The 16,095-nt window shown below is 49.2% G+C and overlaps 1 protein-coding gene across 1 annotated transcript; it reads right to left on the bottom strand.

Moving 5' to 3' along the window:
• Nucleotides 1-60: 60 nt before the first annotated feature.
• On the bottom strand, nucleotides 61-15,720 carry sidC (nonribosomal siderophore peptide synthase SidC; the record flags this gene model as incomplete). The annotated part of the gene is made up of 9 exons (XM_056980630.1): nucleotides 61-246; nucleotides 303-5,017; nucleotides 5,072-7,106; nucleotides 7,160-8,350; nucleotides 8,402-10,173; nucleotides 10,222-10,789; nucleotides 10,843-11,027; nucleotides 11,103-11,351; nucleotides 11,409-15,720. The coding sequence occupies 9 exons, from the start codon at nucleotides 15,718-15,720 to the stop codon at nucleotides 61-63; spliced, it is 15,213 nt and encodes a 5,070-aa protein (XP_056830839.1).
• Between the last annotated feature and the right edge of the window lie 375 nt (nucleotides 15,721-16,095).

The following is a 16,095-nucleotide window of genomic DNA, read 5'->3' as shown; positions in this document are numbered from 1 at the left end:
ATCTAGGGAGTATTCAAGAACAATGCTACCAAAACAAGCAATCCCAAAGTACGCCGTCGTCTAATGCTTTCTCTGGTCCTCTTCTATCGACATGGCTGGGCCTGGTGTGTCTACCAATGCACTGATCTCTTGTTGGACATCTTCAATTATTCGCTCTGCCGTGGCACGATCCAGTCGACTGTCAGGTCCAAAGAGACCAAAGTCTAGCCGACCATCTCGAACGGCGGCCTCCACGTCGAGAGTAGGCTGTTGAAATTGCATTAGCGTTCATTTAGTAGCGTAAGGCTCATCAGATTACTCACTCGGTAAACATCTTGAATAACCGCCAAAGTGTTGGAATCAAGTCCACTTGTTGGGGTGGGTGGTGTTGCGGCTGCAACGTCACCATTAGTTCGGGCTTGGTGACACACGCCGTGACTTGAATCCCGCAGTCCCTCGAGTTCTTCACGAGAAATAGCTTTGAAAAAAACCTTTGCGCCTTCCTTCGGGTGGCTGCTGGTATCATCCAACTCGGGTAATCGCAGGAAGTTGATGCATGTGTCAATTCGGACGCCTGTCCATTCAGCAATTTCTCCAAGAGAGACAGCAGCATGATCAACCATGCTGATTTCATTGATGTCATTCTGAATTCTCCCAGCTGCAGCAAAGAGGCACTCGTGGTTATCGGTGATCCTGGCATCGAGCCGAAGTGGGACAATGTTGACAGTAGGCGCAACAAGCTCAGACAATCCCTCAGCGGCGTAAGATCGATTGGCAAGATACAACCCAACAATCAAGCTCTGCTGGTCTTTATCATCATGAATGAAGATTCGAGTGTGGATACGAGCGTAAATGGCCAAAAAGATGGATTGTACACTGAGACCATGGCGCTTAGCGGCTATTTCAAGCCTACTTATGTTTGAAACCAGACCTGGGCGGTAGTACTGGTGGATGACGCCAAATTTAGACTTTTGTGGCACGGCGGTCTTGTCGGTTGAGAATTGGCCCAGGTATTCCTGCCAGAATTGCCGCCGAGTATCCACCGGTGAACGGACAAGCTGGAATGCCACAAACTGTGAGATGTCGACGGAGCCACGGTGAGGTTCCTGTTCCTCTCCTCGACTGTAAAGAATCGCAAGTCTACCAATCATGGACGGAAGACTGACAGCATCATAAAGTGCATGGTGAATTTGCAGTACGAGCGCTGTGCCTTGGGATGTATGGCACGCACGTAGTTCAACTGATACTGAGCCCACACCTCGTTGCGTATTGCACGAAATCATATGGCTATGGAATTCCTGGTGCCAGACAACGGGATTCTGTACCGAGTTCAACACGGCTTGGACGTATGGCAGTCGTGGAAAGTCTCTCGTAGGAATGAAGACAGTCCGGAGGATGGGCATCTGGTCTATGAGAGTAACCCATGCTCTTTCTAGCCGCTCTTCGCTCAGCTCTCTCGATGCCAGGTAGTAAAATACCGGATAGAACACTTCCTGGTTTAAGGCGTGCATGGACAGAAAGTATGATTGTCCCGCTGTTGCAGGGAAAGTGTTCTGAACCAGATGCAAATCAATGCCATGTGACTGCGCCAGTGCCTTCACATCTATCCCGCTGAGTGAGCTGCAGAGAGCGCCAGATATCTCTGCCGTCGTGAGCTCCATCTGGGCAACATTTGCTGCTTTGGCCATTTTGTCAATTGTTCCAGCTTTGACAATGTCACTGACAGCAAGCTTGACGGATTGCTTCTTCAGAAGGGCCACAACTTTAATAGCACTGATGCTGTCCAGTCCCAGTTGGAATATAGTTGCGCTCTTGTCAATCGAGACCTCTGGAACTCCAGCGACAGTCGAAAGGACATTGCGGATCCTGGACTCAATGGGAGACCACTCAGTTGAATGCGGTGCCTGGGATTTTGCATCGGCCACATCCATAACTCCAGCTGAGGAGTCCTGGAACACTGGGCCTCTACATATGCTCAAGCCCTCTCTTGTGAAATTGACGGTTTGTTGGTTGGGATCATCCACGATGGACAAAAGTGTATGTGCCATCTGGTCCACCAGCTTCAAAGCATCTTTCTCTCCCAGAACAGTCTCCCGACAAGCCACTCGGCCCACAAGGGTTTCCCCAACGCCTTCAACCTCAGCGCAGACGGGATACTCGATATCGGACGCACCTCCTGTCGAGGTGTACAGCTTCGGTCCTTGAGCAGTACTCTCGATAGGTCTCTTCTGGTAGATAAATAGCGTGTCAAAATATTGGCGTGGCCCTGTTTCCGGTCTTACGCGTCGAAGAGGAAAGTGTTGGTGTTCTGACATCTCCAGAAGGGTGTCTTGCACATATTTCACCAGTTCCAAGCAGGTACCATGGAGAACAACACGCATGGCTACTGTGTTCATTGTAGGGAACATCACATGCTCAGAGCCGGCGACATTTCGGCCAGAAAGAACGAGACCGAAGACGACATCCAGCTTTTTGACATAGCCTGCGAGCACAAGGGACCAGCAACTGACCAAAAGTGCCTGCATAGTGATACCATGACGCCTGCAGAAAGCCTCTGCTTTTCTGAGTGGGACAGAAAGGGATCCCTCAGCACGGTGAACCACATCTTCATCCTTGCCTGCATTCTCACTTCGTGGGAAGGCCACTGGTCTGTAGTTGGACAGCGTTGCTCTCCAAAATCTGGAAGCACGATCACCAGATGAGGATACTATCTGCTCAAGAATGCTATCGATTGATGGGCGGTTGCAACCCTCGCCTGCGTAACATCTGGCAACGTCCTCATGGAGCAAGTTGATTGACCAGCCATCGTAGAGAGCATGTGCAATTGATAGAACAAGGTAACGTATATCCCCATCCATAGCCACTGTGATGCTCACGAGTGGGCGACAAGCCAGGTCTGTGGTAGCCCTTGAACGATGTGCCTCTATTATGGTATTCACAGACACGCCACGCAGGTGCACAATTTGGAAGTCGAGATTATCCTCACCGTGGACGATCTGAGCGTACGAAGTGTATATCTCTGGGTCCCAGACTTCGACGAATGAGGTACGAAGTATTGGATGAGCTCTCACAGCAGCTTGCCATGCTTCTTGAAGCCGTGAAAGATCTACATGGGGCTCAAGCTGGAGGATTTCGTGGTTGTAATAGTGCTTGTAGCCAGATGCAACCATTTCTGCAACCATGGCTTCTTGAATCGGGGTAGCAGGAAGAACTCGACGAAAATCCTGAGTTAGCAGCCCTTCTCTTTCCAGGAATCTTGTCAAAGATTTTTCCATCTTGCCCAGCAAAGGATATGTGCCATTCTGCACGCGGCGGTTTGTCTCTGACAGTTGTCCGACCATGGTCTTGACAGTTCGATGGCGCATGATGGTGCTCACCGGAAGCTTGATTCCTGACTTGCTCAATAGTGAAGACAGTTTGATCGCGTCGATGCTATCAAGACCTACTTCGAAGATAGACACGTCCTCGGAGACAGATTGGTGCTCGACCCCAGCCAGAGTTGCAATGGCTTTGCGGATTGTGCAAGCTTGAGGTGTCCATTGAAATACTGGACCATCAACAACAAAACGTTTCACGACCTCACGCGGCTTCTTCAGTTCACCATGTTTTTGAAGGTGATCTTCTTGGTGCACCCCATTGATTTGAGGCAATCGTCGTTTGGGATTGTTGGCGAAGTCGAACAAAAGCCGCTCGAAGCTGCTGAGTACCTGCTGCGCCGCATCTGGTGATAGAACTTGACTCTTTGCGGCAAGCGTTACTGTCAGTGATTCATTTCCATGGCGCGTGATCTCGAAGGCCAGAGGGTATTCGTGCTGAGCCTCCGAGTCGAGCGGGCGCCATAAATGCTCCGTGAACGCTTGGCTATCGTTAGTCTCCCTCTGGAAGACGAAAAGAGAGTCGAAAAGCTTTTCATCGGAATTTTTCCCGAGCCACTTTACAATATCCCTCAGGGGAGTGTGTTGGTACTGAAGCGTGGATACATGGTACTCGTGGCACTTCAGAGCAATGTCGGACCAATATTCCAGACCGCGCAATTGAACATTGCTTGGGATAGTATTGAAGAAAGGTCCGACAACATTGTCAATGCCTGCAACATCAATCACTCTTCCTGACGCAATGATACCGAGTGGTGGTACAAAAGAGTAGTGTTGGTGAAGAGTGAGAAGCCAACAGGCATGAAGAACAGCCTGCTCTGTGACATTGAGCGATTGCCTGAGGCGATCGACATGCTCAGTCGTGTTTATACGCGTCTTGTAAATTGTTGATGCGCTGTTTTCATGATCTGACTCCACCAGAACTCGGTTCTCGCATCCTGCGAGATGTTTTCTCCAGAATGTTTCGGCGGAAGGGTCTCTGCACAAGGGGCCCAAATGCAGCATGTCAAGGAAACTTGGTGGCCGCGCCACAGACTTGGACTGATTCAAATAGTGACGAGCAACAAGGCTGAGGAGAAGACCCATGCTGTTGCCATCGTACAAAGCATGGAAAATATTCAGGCACATAACCCATTTGTCAGAAAAGCCAACAACGCCAACTTCCCAAAGATTTGTCGACAGACCACCGAGGCCCCAAACCCACTGTTGATGTCTCTGTTTCAGAAATCTTTTGATATCTTCCTCTCGTGGCGTGGTGGCATAAAACCATGGGAGACTGTCCTCTTTCAGAATGGCCTGTGCATAGCCGTCAGGGGATGGCGAGAACCGAGCTCGCAGCATCTGAACCTCCTGCTGAGCCTGAGACCATGCTGACTGCAGTCTTTGAAGATCAATCGATTTTTCAAGCTCGAAAGTAAAGGATGAGCAGTACAGAGACGTGTTGCTAGACAAGAAGTGGTAAATGATGCCTTCTTGGAGCGGTGTGCAGGGGGCAATCTTCTCAACTTCATTGTCAAGAACCCCAATACTCTCAAGGACCAGGTGTGTATGCTTGTGGACAAAAGCCTCAATACCCTGTTTGGCTCGCTTGTGGAGACTATCTGGCAAACCGGATGGTGATGTTGACATCTGAAGAGCTGAGGACATGCCTGCAATCGTCGGGTCTTGGGAATAATTAGTCAAGAGGCCACGATTTTCTAATAGAAATTTAAACTTACGCTTCATGATCAATGAAGGCTGAGCCTGGGAAAATCCAGTCTCTCTCAGACTCCTGGAAAATGCTATCACCGAGATTGAGTCAAGTCCCAATTCGTAGATACTCGACCACGGAGAAATTGTCAGGTCAGAGGATCCGAGAAGTTCGGACAGGACAGATATTATTTTCTGCTGTTGTGAGTTACTCGTGTCTCGATTAGCACCCAATGCCGTTAGTTTCTGTATGTCCTCCAGAGATAGTTCTTGGTAGATGCTCTTCAGGACCTTCATATCTGCTTTGTTGTTTGCAGAAAGAGGGAAGCGAGTCATAGGAATAACATGTGTTGGCACCATGTACCCAGGAAGATGTGTGTGACACGCAGTCTTGATAGCTGATAGCAACGTACCGTCAGCTTCAGAGGGACGAACTTCCACAGCGCGAGAATTCTTCTGGTCTCTAGCTGTTTTGGTGACAAAGGAGACAAGCTGGTCCTTGGAATGCTTAGAATGTTTGATAACCAAAGTGATCACTTCGTTCACCTCGGGGGTCGATTGCTTGATCACTTCGTTGATCTCTCCGATTTCAAGCCGCTGCCCGCGGAGTTTGACTTGATCATCGATGCGACCTAGAAACTGAAAGCTGCCATCATACAAGATCCTAACCAGATCGCCGGTGCGATATATGCGATCTTGAAGTTCAGGCACAACCTGAAACCGGTCCATAGTCAACTCTGCCCTGTTCAAATAGCCTTTTCCGACCAGAGGTCCAGATACACATAGTTCTCCAATGCCGCCACGCACAACGGGTGTTGTCGTATTTGGACAGAAGACATATGATCCTACGTTGTCAAACTGTGGTCCGATGTTTGAAGCTTTGTCGTTGGCAGACATTCTGGGGAGCATGGTGCATCCAATAGTCACTTCTGTCGGTCCATAACCATTGTATATAACTCCGTATTTCCCCCATGCATCGAGAATTTCTTGTTTCAGTTGCTCACCACCAGTGATGAATACTCCTCGACAAAGTGAAGGAACCTCGGCCGGATGAACCAGTCTTGCTAGGCTGGGGGTGAGGTCAATGTGTGTGATTTGAAGCTTTTGTATTGTGCCCGGCAGGTCCTCGAACAGAAGATCCCGAGGACATGATGTGACGCAAATCCCAACGCTCCAGCTCCAATATTGCTCGAGGACACTGACGTCAAAGTGAAAGGACGCAAACTGCAGCCACCGAGAGTGGTCATCCCAGTGTGGTGAGAAAAGTCTTTGGAAAGCCAACATTGCCTGCACGGTGTTGTCATGGGTGATCTCACAGCCCTTGGGTGTTCCGGTCGTGCCAGATGTATACAGGCAATAGCATGTATCATCTGGCTGAATTTCTCGAGACAAAAGAGGTTGTGCTGAAGGAAACCCATCAAGTAGACCCGGTTCATCGAGGAACTGAATATCAACATCAGATAGACCCCCCAGTTCTGTCCGCTTGGATAAATTGCAAAGCAGAAGCGTCGAGCCCGAATCTTCCAGGATAAATTGCTTTCGAGAGACTGGTGCTGTTGGGTCAATGGCCACATAAGCGCAACCAGATTTCAAAATACCCAATATTGCCATCGACGCCTCGGGACATTTGTCGAAGCATATCGCGATCATGCTTCCAGGAGTAGCTCCCTTTACCTGAAGGAACCGAGCAACTCGATTGCCACTATCATTCAATTCGCTGTAAGACCATGTCCTCTTTTGTAAGGTATCTCCCGCGAACCCCGATACAAATTCGAATGCAGTCCTTTCTGGAATTTTCTCGGCGTTCTTTTCAACAAACTGATGCAATAAAGAGACTGGGGATTCTATCCTCGGTTCCTTCGCAGACGTGATTGAAAGCAGCCCGCGACCAATAGACGAGTAATCGCCACAATCAGAATCTGGCAAGAAGAGAGTGCTTTCCAGAAGTTTGTCGTACTGATTCAGAATTATCTGTGCCTGTTCTGGGGGAACAATGTCGCTCCTGTAGCTTAACCGGATTTCAAGCTTGGTTGACTGTGGAATCAACTCGATGGAAACAGGATACTAGAAATAGACATTAGCTGTATCTCATAGACTGGGAATTTGAGAATGCATACATCGATCTTTGTCGCTACATCGACGACCTCCCATGCCTCGGGTCGTTCTGTGACCGATGCAAATTTCTGATAAACGAAGAGGGAATCAAACAGAGGCTCATCAACCCCCAGCCATCGTTGAATCTCTGACAATGGGGTAAACTGATTCTTCACCAAGGATACATTCCTCTTCAGTGTCCGGTCCAACAATTCACGGTTGGTGCCTTCAACGTGTACAGGCATTGGCACCGTAACCAGACACGGAAAAACGGCTTCCCAGGAAGCAGCTGACAAGTTTCGACCAGAGAGCACAGTTCCAAATACAGCGTTTGGCTCGCCGGTATAAGCAGCAAGAAGTCGGGCCCATGCGGCCTGTCCAGCTGCTTGTAGCGTGACACCAAGTTTTCGACAGACATCATCGAGTGCCTTCTGAGACAGTGAACATTGAATCGAATTTTCGAGGATGTTTCTGTTTTCGACACGCATCGGGTGCAGGTCGGGAAATTTGCAGGGCAGCACTTCTGAGGCCAAAGATTGCCAGAACTCTTGTGTAGTTTCGCTCTGTTTCCGGCTCTCGACCAAGATGGGACCAAGTGTTTCGGTGATGGAAAGAGGTGCCGACAAATCATTTCCTTCGTACATTGTTGCAACATCTGCAAAGATTGATGTCAAGGACTGTGCATCGTAGATGGCGTGGAGAGCGGAGAAATGCATGGTTGTAATTGTGTCAGAGCACTCGACGGCAATGCTCCACGGTGGTTGGTGGAGGTTCTTGAGGACCTCATTCTCGGTCAAGTGCGCATCATCATGCAATGTTTCATGCCATGGGATACCTATGCTCTGATGGTAGGTGATCATAGCAAACGGGTACTGTTGATCTCGCAGTTGAACAAAGCCAGTTCGGAGCATCTCGTGCCGAGCGGTTGCCTGAGACCAAGCTTTCTTGAGTAATGATCTATCAAGAGGCCGCGAAGACTTCAGAGTCATTCGATTGAAGTACATGTCGCCATTAGAATTGTTGAACATCGCTAACATGCCATTCTGCACTGGCGTGCAGGGACGCAGAGACTGTACCCTGTGTTGAGGAATATGAAGCTGCTCGCAAACAGTGTGCAGATATTGAGTTTCGAAGTTCAAAAAATCAAATTGATCGTCTTTGGTGCTCTTCTCGGTAGGATTTAGCAACGAGGCGATGCGTTCAATGGAAGCACTCTATACCTCTTCAGTTAGAAATTCCTTGATAACAATCTCTCAGCCACATACCTCGAGAAGCTCACCAGCGGAGATTCTGTAACCCATTCTACGCAATATCGCAGTTATCTGAACAGCATTGATGCTATCCAAGCCAAGCTGAAAGATGGTCGTTTCTTGCGTTATGCCATCGTTGTCAAATTCAGAAAATTTGCAAAGGATGTCTCGTACCGCTTCCTCCTGGTAGGACCACTGGCGGGGTACACGAGGTGTGGTTGAAGTAAACTCGATGAACTTATTTGACTGGGCTGTACTGTGTGCAAACAGCTGGGGAATTTCTGTGTTCAGGAATTGCTTGTCTGAAACTTGAGCAGAAGGATACCGTGTTGTGTGGTTAATGAGGGCCACAAAGTCCTCGGCAACCTGTGTTGCTGAGTTGTGTGAAATATGGGTGGTCTGAAAGTGAAGACAAATGCGAACGCTATTGTCTACATCATCGGGAACAATCTCACAAATCAAAGGAAATCCCATGTTTCCCTCGTCACGAAGCAGCTCCCAAATGTGCGAGTCCAGTTTGGTGCTTCCGTTCTGGAGAATGATCAAGGTATCGAACAGCCGGTTGCCGTTGTCAAGAACTCGTCGTTGGATACGACGCAAAGGACTCAGCTGATGAGGCAGGATGTCGTTAATGCTCTTCTGTGATAACTTCATGATGTCTCCATTTGTAGCTGTAGAAGGAAGCTTAATCCGCACCGGTAGTGTATTGAAGCAAGGCCCGATAATTCGATCTGCGCCCTCTAAAGGCACAGTGCGACAGCTGAACACATTTCCAAAGCAGACGTCGGACGAGCCTGCGTACAATGACAGCAATTTGGCCCATGCGCCATGAAACACGTTCAACGGTGTAACGGAGAGGCTCCTGCATGTTTTTTTGAGCGATTCGAGAGATGTGTTCAAAGTCATATGGATTTGCTGAGAGGCTAACTCCTCCCCAAACTCTTGGTCGTTCTGACGCACAGACAGTAATGTTGGAGACAAGCCGGATAAGTACTTGTCCCAGTACTCATCTGATACTCCAGAATCAGCAGATATCATATACTCAACAAAATGGCGAAATGGTGTTCGCGGTGATGGTACTCGACCTGACAGTGAGAGCTGTAGCTCATGCAACAACTGTTTTATGCCTTCTCCGTCATATAGGGCATGGTGAATTGACAAAAGAAGGTATGTCTTTTGCGTTGTTGAGTCAGTGAGTAAGGTCAAGGAGTAAGGCAATTCCCCATCGACAGGAGATCGGCCTTGAATGTCTGCCTTTTGCTTGTCGACCTCTTGATTAAGATCATAAGATGAGGCCTCAACTTCGGACCATGGCAAATTTGCGCTGTCCAGCACAACTTGAGCGTATGCAAACCGCTTATCACTTGTTGGCTTGAAGCAGGTCCGGAATATTTCATGTCTCTGCAGCATCTGGTCCCACGCTGTTCTGAGTCGATGATTGCTTGTGTGAACTCGAATCAAAAGATGGTTGAAGTAGGTTGAGTGATTGTCAGAAGACTCAGCCGCAAGCATAGCTTCCTGTAACGGTGTACAGGGGTAGACGTGCTGTACAGATCTCCCGAGAACATCAAATTCAGACTTAACTCGAAGGATGAAGCTTTCATCAAGCACTGTTACCGACTCATGCAGGGAAGACTTGCGGGGCTGGTGCTTGTTTTGCATTTCAGAAATCACCGCCGCAAGTTGAGCAACAGAGTCGTGGCGCAGTATCGTTGACACGGACAGCCTACTGAAACCTGATTCCCAGAGCTTGCGTGAAAAAGATATGGCCGACAGTGATTCCAATCCTAGACTATAAAATGATGTGGTTCTGCGTATGCTATGCAAATAGGTACCGGTGACTGCTGATAGCGCTGCTGCTATTGTTTTCTCGGTATCAGTGAAAGCATCATCGGTGCCATCGATACCAGCAGTTGATGAAAAGGACTGGAGATCTTCTGGCTTCACCTTTTCAATCTGTTGTTGTAACTTGATATGATCAGTCTTTCTGGAGTCAGTCATGGGTATCTCATCCACTGGAAAGAGAATAGAAGGAATCCTATGCGACGGAAGCTTCATGTTGAGCTCTTTGAATAAACTGTTGATGATTGTTCCAAGTCGCCCTGTGCCGTTGGATTCTTGAACGCTTTGAGAAGGGATCCAAAAAGTGACCACCTGCTGTTGGTCGAAATTCGGACTTTTGAGAATCATGCTCACGGAATCCTTAACTTCTTCCAAAGACAAAAGAGCATTGTCGATCTCACTTAGAGCAACTTGTTGGCCATGATCCTGTCTAGGGGCGAGAACGAGAGATCCATCTGGGAGAAGCCTGCCGAAATCGCCCGTTCTGTATATCTTGCCAAAGTCTGGGTGTTCAATGAATTGGCCCGCCCTGGAACTTTCCGAGTTGGAGAGGCGCTGGCCCTATACAATATATGAGACATGACTCAAGCGTTGTTAATGTTGTTATGCCTTACAACTTGTTCACCACCAATGCACAACTCTCCAACTGCGCCACGAGGAAGTAGCGTCAATGTTTTCCGGTCTGCTACAACCATCACAGATGTGGTCTTGAGTGGCCGGCCAATATTCGAAACCAAGGTCGACGGCTCAATTTTCGGGCAGATGGTGCAGGAGTAAGTCAGTCCACGAGCGCTATAACCTAATTCGATAATAACCACTTAAATCTGAACTAGAGGGAACAGTGGATTAGAGAAGGGCCAATTTCTGAACTTACCTTGACAAAGACCCCTTCCAGCCCAGTCCCGATGGACTTTCGCTGTCAATTCTTCACTAGAAGTGAACAAATACTGCACGCTGGGGACATCTTGTGGTCTTATACGAGAGGCCATTACAGGAGTCAGATGGAGGTGCGTGATACCCAGCTTCTTGATGGCTTGCTGTGTGTTTCTCGTCATGAATTCGTCCGATGTTGAGCATAATGTCATTCCCATATGCCATGCGAAGAAGGTTTCGAAGATGGAGGCTAGTAAACTGTTAAGTCATTTTCGAGAAGGAAGATATGCATAAGAAAAACACTCACCACCAAATACAGGGGAAGTGGCTTGAAGCAATTTCGATCCCTGAAAGCTGGGATATGAATTCTCAAACGCATAAAAGCTGCTTCGCAAATTACGATGAGAAATGGAAAGAAGGGACATTGGATCGTCACTCCTTGATATGGTTTCAATGTAGGCAACATTGAAATCTTCGTTAATCGTGGGTAAGTTTCTGTCAGGGTAACCATCTAGAGGTTCGTCGGCTCGAACTGTTTGCACGGAGTTCTGAGCACCCCAATAATACCCGCGTTCTGTCCGAGAATCAACGATGCAGAATCTGAAGCTGGTCATCCCCAGAATGGCCTGGAGCGCCTGAGATGAAGCTCGAATATCCACTGGCACAACGCCAGCTCCAATTTTGGCAACTGCCAGCAAGGAGATGTACAGATTCGGACACTTTTCAAGAGAGATTGCAATCAAGTCGGTGGAGGTCGCTCCGAGTTGCGACAAATGATGTGCGAGGCGGTTTGCCTTCGTGTTCAATTGACCATAAGTGATGGCTTGAACTTCGAGGTCAACGGATTCCGGCTCTTTAGAAAGCAAATGTTCAATGGCCGGACGAGACGGGTCGACAGAAGAAATGTGTTCAACACTAGATGCAAGTCTTGGAAAGTTGACCATTGTCTCAAAATCTGCATTGTGCATAGACAAAACTGACGGCGGGAAGTGGTTGCAAATATCAGGAATCGGGAGGTCTGGCGAGTCGATAAGCACAGATGCCACACAATCAATCTGTTTCAAGAGGAGTTCCGCCTGTTCACGGGGCAAGATAGATCGTTGGTATGTTGCCTTTGCACAAATGTGATCTTCTCGGGGCTCGAATTCCAGAAGAAGAGCAAACTCCAAGAATTCCGCGGCACCTACTTCTTGGAAGGTGTCTTGATGTTTATCTGCCCAAATACTTTCTTGCCACACGAGAGCACTGTCAAAGAGATTCCTGCTGGGATTTAACCCTGAAGCCTTCTTGATATCTTGGAGAGGGAGGCTACCATGCTCAAGAGACTTGCGGTTCATATTCTGAATTGCCAGCAGAAGATCGGTTATATGCTGCATTTCGTCGAGATTCATGCGTGTTGGCAGGGTCTGGATACAGGGTCCTAGGACTGCCTCTATTCCTTTGATTGGTAATGTTCGGCCTGAAAAGACGGTGCCGAACGCAACATCACCAGTTCCTTGATAAGAGGAGAGTAGATAGCAGAATGCAGCCTGGAAGATAGTCTGTCTACTCACTCGAAGAAGCTGGGAGACTTCATTGAGTTTCGACATGGAGATATCTAATACGCGTGTGGCGTCCTCCGTGCCGGGCAAGACTCCGTCTTTTCCGTAGAAGTTGGGGAAAGATACGGGAGAAAATCCCTGGAGTTGATCGCGCCAGAAGACTGAAGATTCCGTCGCAGATTCACGCATTTTGTATTCGACAAGAAATTCCGTCACGATGTCATAAGTTGGTCGAGAGGGAAGCCCCTCTCCTTTTAGGATACTTTGAAGGTCTTTGAGCATCAATTGCCAGGACCATCCATCATATAGGGCATGGTGGATATGCACGAGCACCCTCAACTTGTCATTCTCTGTCTTGAACTGGACTTTGAAAGGATGTAAAAGATCATGTTCTGCGCCCAAGCTCGCGTCGAAGTCTAGCTCGTCACACGTCTGGAAAAAGTGCTCGTCGAGATTTTTCCAAGTAAAGCGGCCGTAGGAGTGATCTTTCAACCCAATTTCCACAAAGCCAGCCTTCAGGATGTCATTGTGCTGTGTAAGTTTGATAAATGCATCCTTGGCAGTCTCCAGGCTGATTGAGGAGTCAAAGTCCAGCTCGACCCAATTGCAGTATGCTTTCGTATTTCGAGCCGTCTCCAACAACATGGCTTGCTGGATATGGCTACAGGCCTTGACTGCCGTAACATGCAATCCCAGTCCCAGGGTGTTCATTCTGGCAGCTCCGGCTTCTGCAACCAACTGACGAATTCTCTGGACACTGTCGTTCATGTCTTCGGGTGGTTGGGAAGTTTCCAGTTCTTTGGCCCGCTGCCATATCCCATCCACAGAGTCGGCCTCTAGCAGATTCCCCACATGAAGGCGAATTCCAGCGCTCAATAGGTGGGAGGCTAGACGGATGGCAGTCAAGGAGTCAAGACCCGCTGATACCAAACTCTCTGTTTGTGAAGGTCGAGTGCCCAATACATCAGCGATGGTTGTGATGATCGTCTCTTCGATGGCATCTCTGAATGGTGGCTGGTCCACAGATTGAGTAGAACGCCGGTGTTGGGCGAAATCCGCCTCAAGCGCCTTGCGATCAATTTTGCCTGATGGAAGCCGCGGTAATTGATTGACGAGCACGAATTCTCCGGGCACCATAAACCGAGGAAGCCACTGACGACAGACATCTCGGAGCACTCTATCGGCTGTGTTTTCGCCATTGACGAGCACAAATGCAATCAAGCTCCCATCGCACACTATGGCCACTGCTGCTCGAACATTTGGCGCCCTACAGATAACATGCTCGATCTCCCCAAGTTCAATCCGTTGGCCGCGTAATTTTACTTGGCCGCTGGAAATTCGCCCAAAGCACTCGATGTCTCCTGTGAGTAGCATCCGAGCTTTGTCCCCCGTTCGGTAGAGCCGGCCATACGAGGGGTGATCTATGAAAGCTTTTGCGTTTTCTTCAGGCCGGTTCAGGTACCCATCTGCCAACTGAAATCCGCCCACAACCAATTCTCCAATCTGTCCCCGTGGAACGGGCTGCAGCGCCTCAGGTAATGGCGCGTCTTCAATGTCGAGGGACATGATATAAGCGGAAACAGTCTTCAACGGCTTCCCGATCAAATTGACGCGAGCGTTCGCTTGGAAATTGGTAGCTGCAGTGCAATGAATAGCGGCCTCTGTTGGTCCATACATTCCATGCAGGATACCAGGCGAGTTGGGCGAGTGGCCAAACTCCTCCACTACATGTCTGGTGAGCATCTCACCGATAGTAAGCAGGACTCGGAGTGATGGAGCCGCCGCACGTGTGCGCAGCAATTCGCCCGCAACCGTGGGAGTCAACTCGGCGGCGTCGACTTTCATTTCTGTCATGACGTGAGAGATATCAAGGAGCATATGCTCCCGCTCGGAGCTGATGAGAGTGGCTCCTCGCATCAGGGGAAAAAAAACTTCAAAAACTGAGACATCGAATGTGGGAGACGCAAATTGCAAAAATCGTCTAAATGGGGGCACCAAATCATTATGGGCAAGCAAAGATTGAGTGACGGCCAGATGAGAAACCCCAACACCCTTGGGGCGGCCAGTTGATCCGGAGGTATACATCACGTAGGCCAGGTCAGAAGAGGATAATTTTTTCCAGGACTCAATCGTGGTAATAGAATCCTTTGTCTCTAGGTCATCCACAGTAATGACGCTCAGATGCTCGTCTTGCGGTACTCTTGAAGCTAAAGCACCCTGGGTGACGATGACCGAGGCCGCTACATCCCGGGCGATGAAATCAATCCGGTCCGGGGGTGCGTCAGTATTCAGTGGACAGAATGCGGCGCCTGCTTTGAGGATTGCTAGCCAAGAAATATACAGCTCAACAGACTGGGGTAGCAGCACAGGCACTACCCGCTTTTTGGAATCATCTGCCGAGGCTAGGCTTCGAGTGATTTCAGCTGCTAGTGTCGTAGAGAGGGCATCTAAGGCGTGATATGGCAAGCTACGGATTTTCCCATCTGCAGCCAGAAACTCAATGGCGTTGTTGGAGCCATCAGATCCCGTGCGTGCAACAAGCTGGTGCAGGAGCTGCGGCCCTGTTAGAATGGAGGGAGAAGGGTTCAAAATTGACATCTCCGGCAGCTCGGAGGCAGACAATTTCACCCGAATGCCCACCTGCGCCGCTTGATTTCGCACGAATTGCTTCAGCTGCCTGCCCAGCTGGTGCAAAAATGAATCATCCACAACCGTCGAGCGCAACACACCCGACTGCGTCGTTGGATCAAGGATCCATGTTAAGGCACCTGATGCTGGTGCCTGCGTGGATGACGGATTGGCCTCAATAATAACGGCCGTATGTCTGTCAGAAGCATCAGAGGCTGCATCCAGCACAGCCGGCTGGATAGCATGAGTCGACAAGTCCACCTTGACCGGCTTCGTGTTCAACCAGAATACCGGATGCCCGTCCGTCGTAAAGGCATGTAATAAGCTGGCCCATGACAAGACATAAACATCTAATGGCAGGAATAGCTCACCCAGCTGCCATGGAACAATAGCAGGCACCTCTGCCTCGCCGTCGCTGACGGGGAATTGCGTGTATCGATCCATGACCATCTAGTCACAATGGTGAGAGAGGGAGAGAAAGAGTTGCGGTCACTGCATGTTCCTGTCGGCGGCTGCTCAAACTTTCCGCTGATTAGAAACAACGTGAGTGGCTGCTCGGGTCACAGGAGCTTATGCAAGTGGTTCGCTGCTCTTGTCTGCTCGTCGCGGCAGGGCACAGGTCCGTGGTATGGAGATGAAGGGTGGGCAGGATAAGCAACATCAAAGTCAAAAGCACAAGGGCGGAAGGAAAAATAAACATGGGCAGGGACCCCCGATCATCAACTTGGCCCGCCCTATTTCGGATGATTTTCGTGCATAAGCACCGAAACAAGCACCGAAAAGTGTGGGCGACAGTAGTCGGAGTGGGTAGGGTTATGAATAAAT

The sequence above is a fragment of the Penicillium lagena genome, assembly GCF_028827675.1.
Source record: "Penicillium lagena strain IBT 129212 chromosome Unknown utg000006l_segment0_segment0, whole genome shotgun sequence".
Lineage (NCBI taxonomy): Eukaryota > Fungi > Ascomycota > Eurotiomycetes > Eurotiales > Aspergillaceae > Penicillium > Penicillium lagena.
Note: the sequence above shows the minus strand (reverse complement) of the source record. Positions and strands in the feature narration are given on the sequence as shown.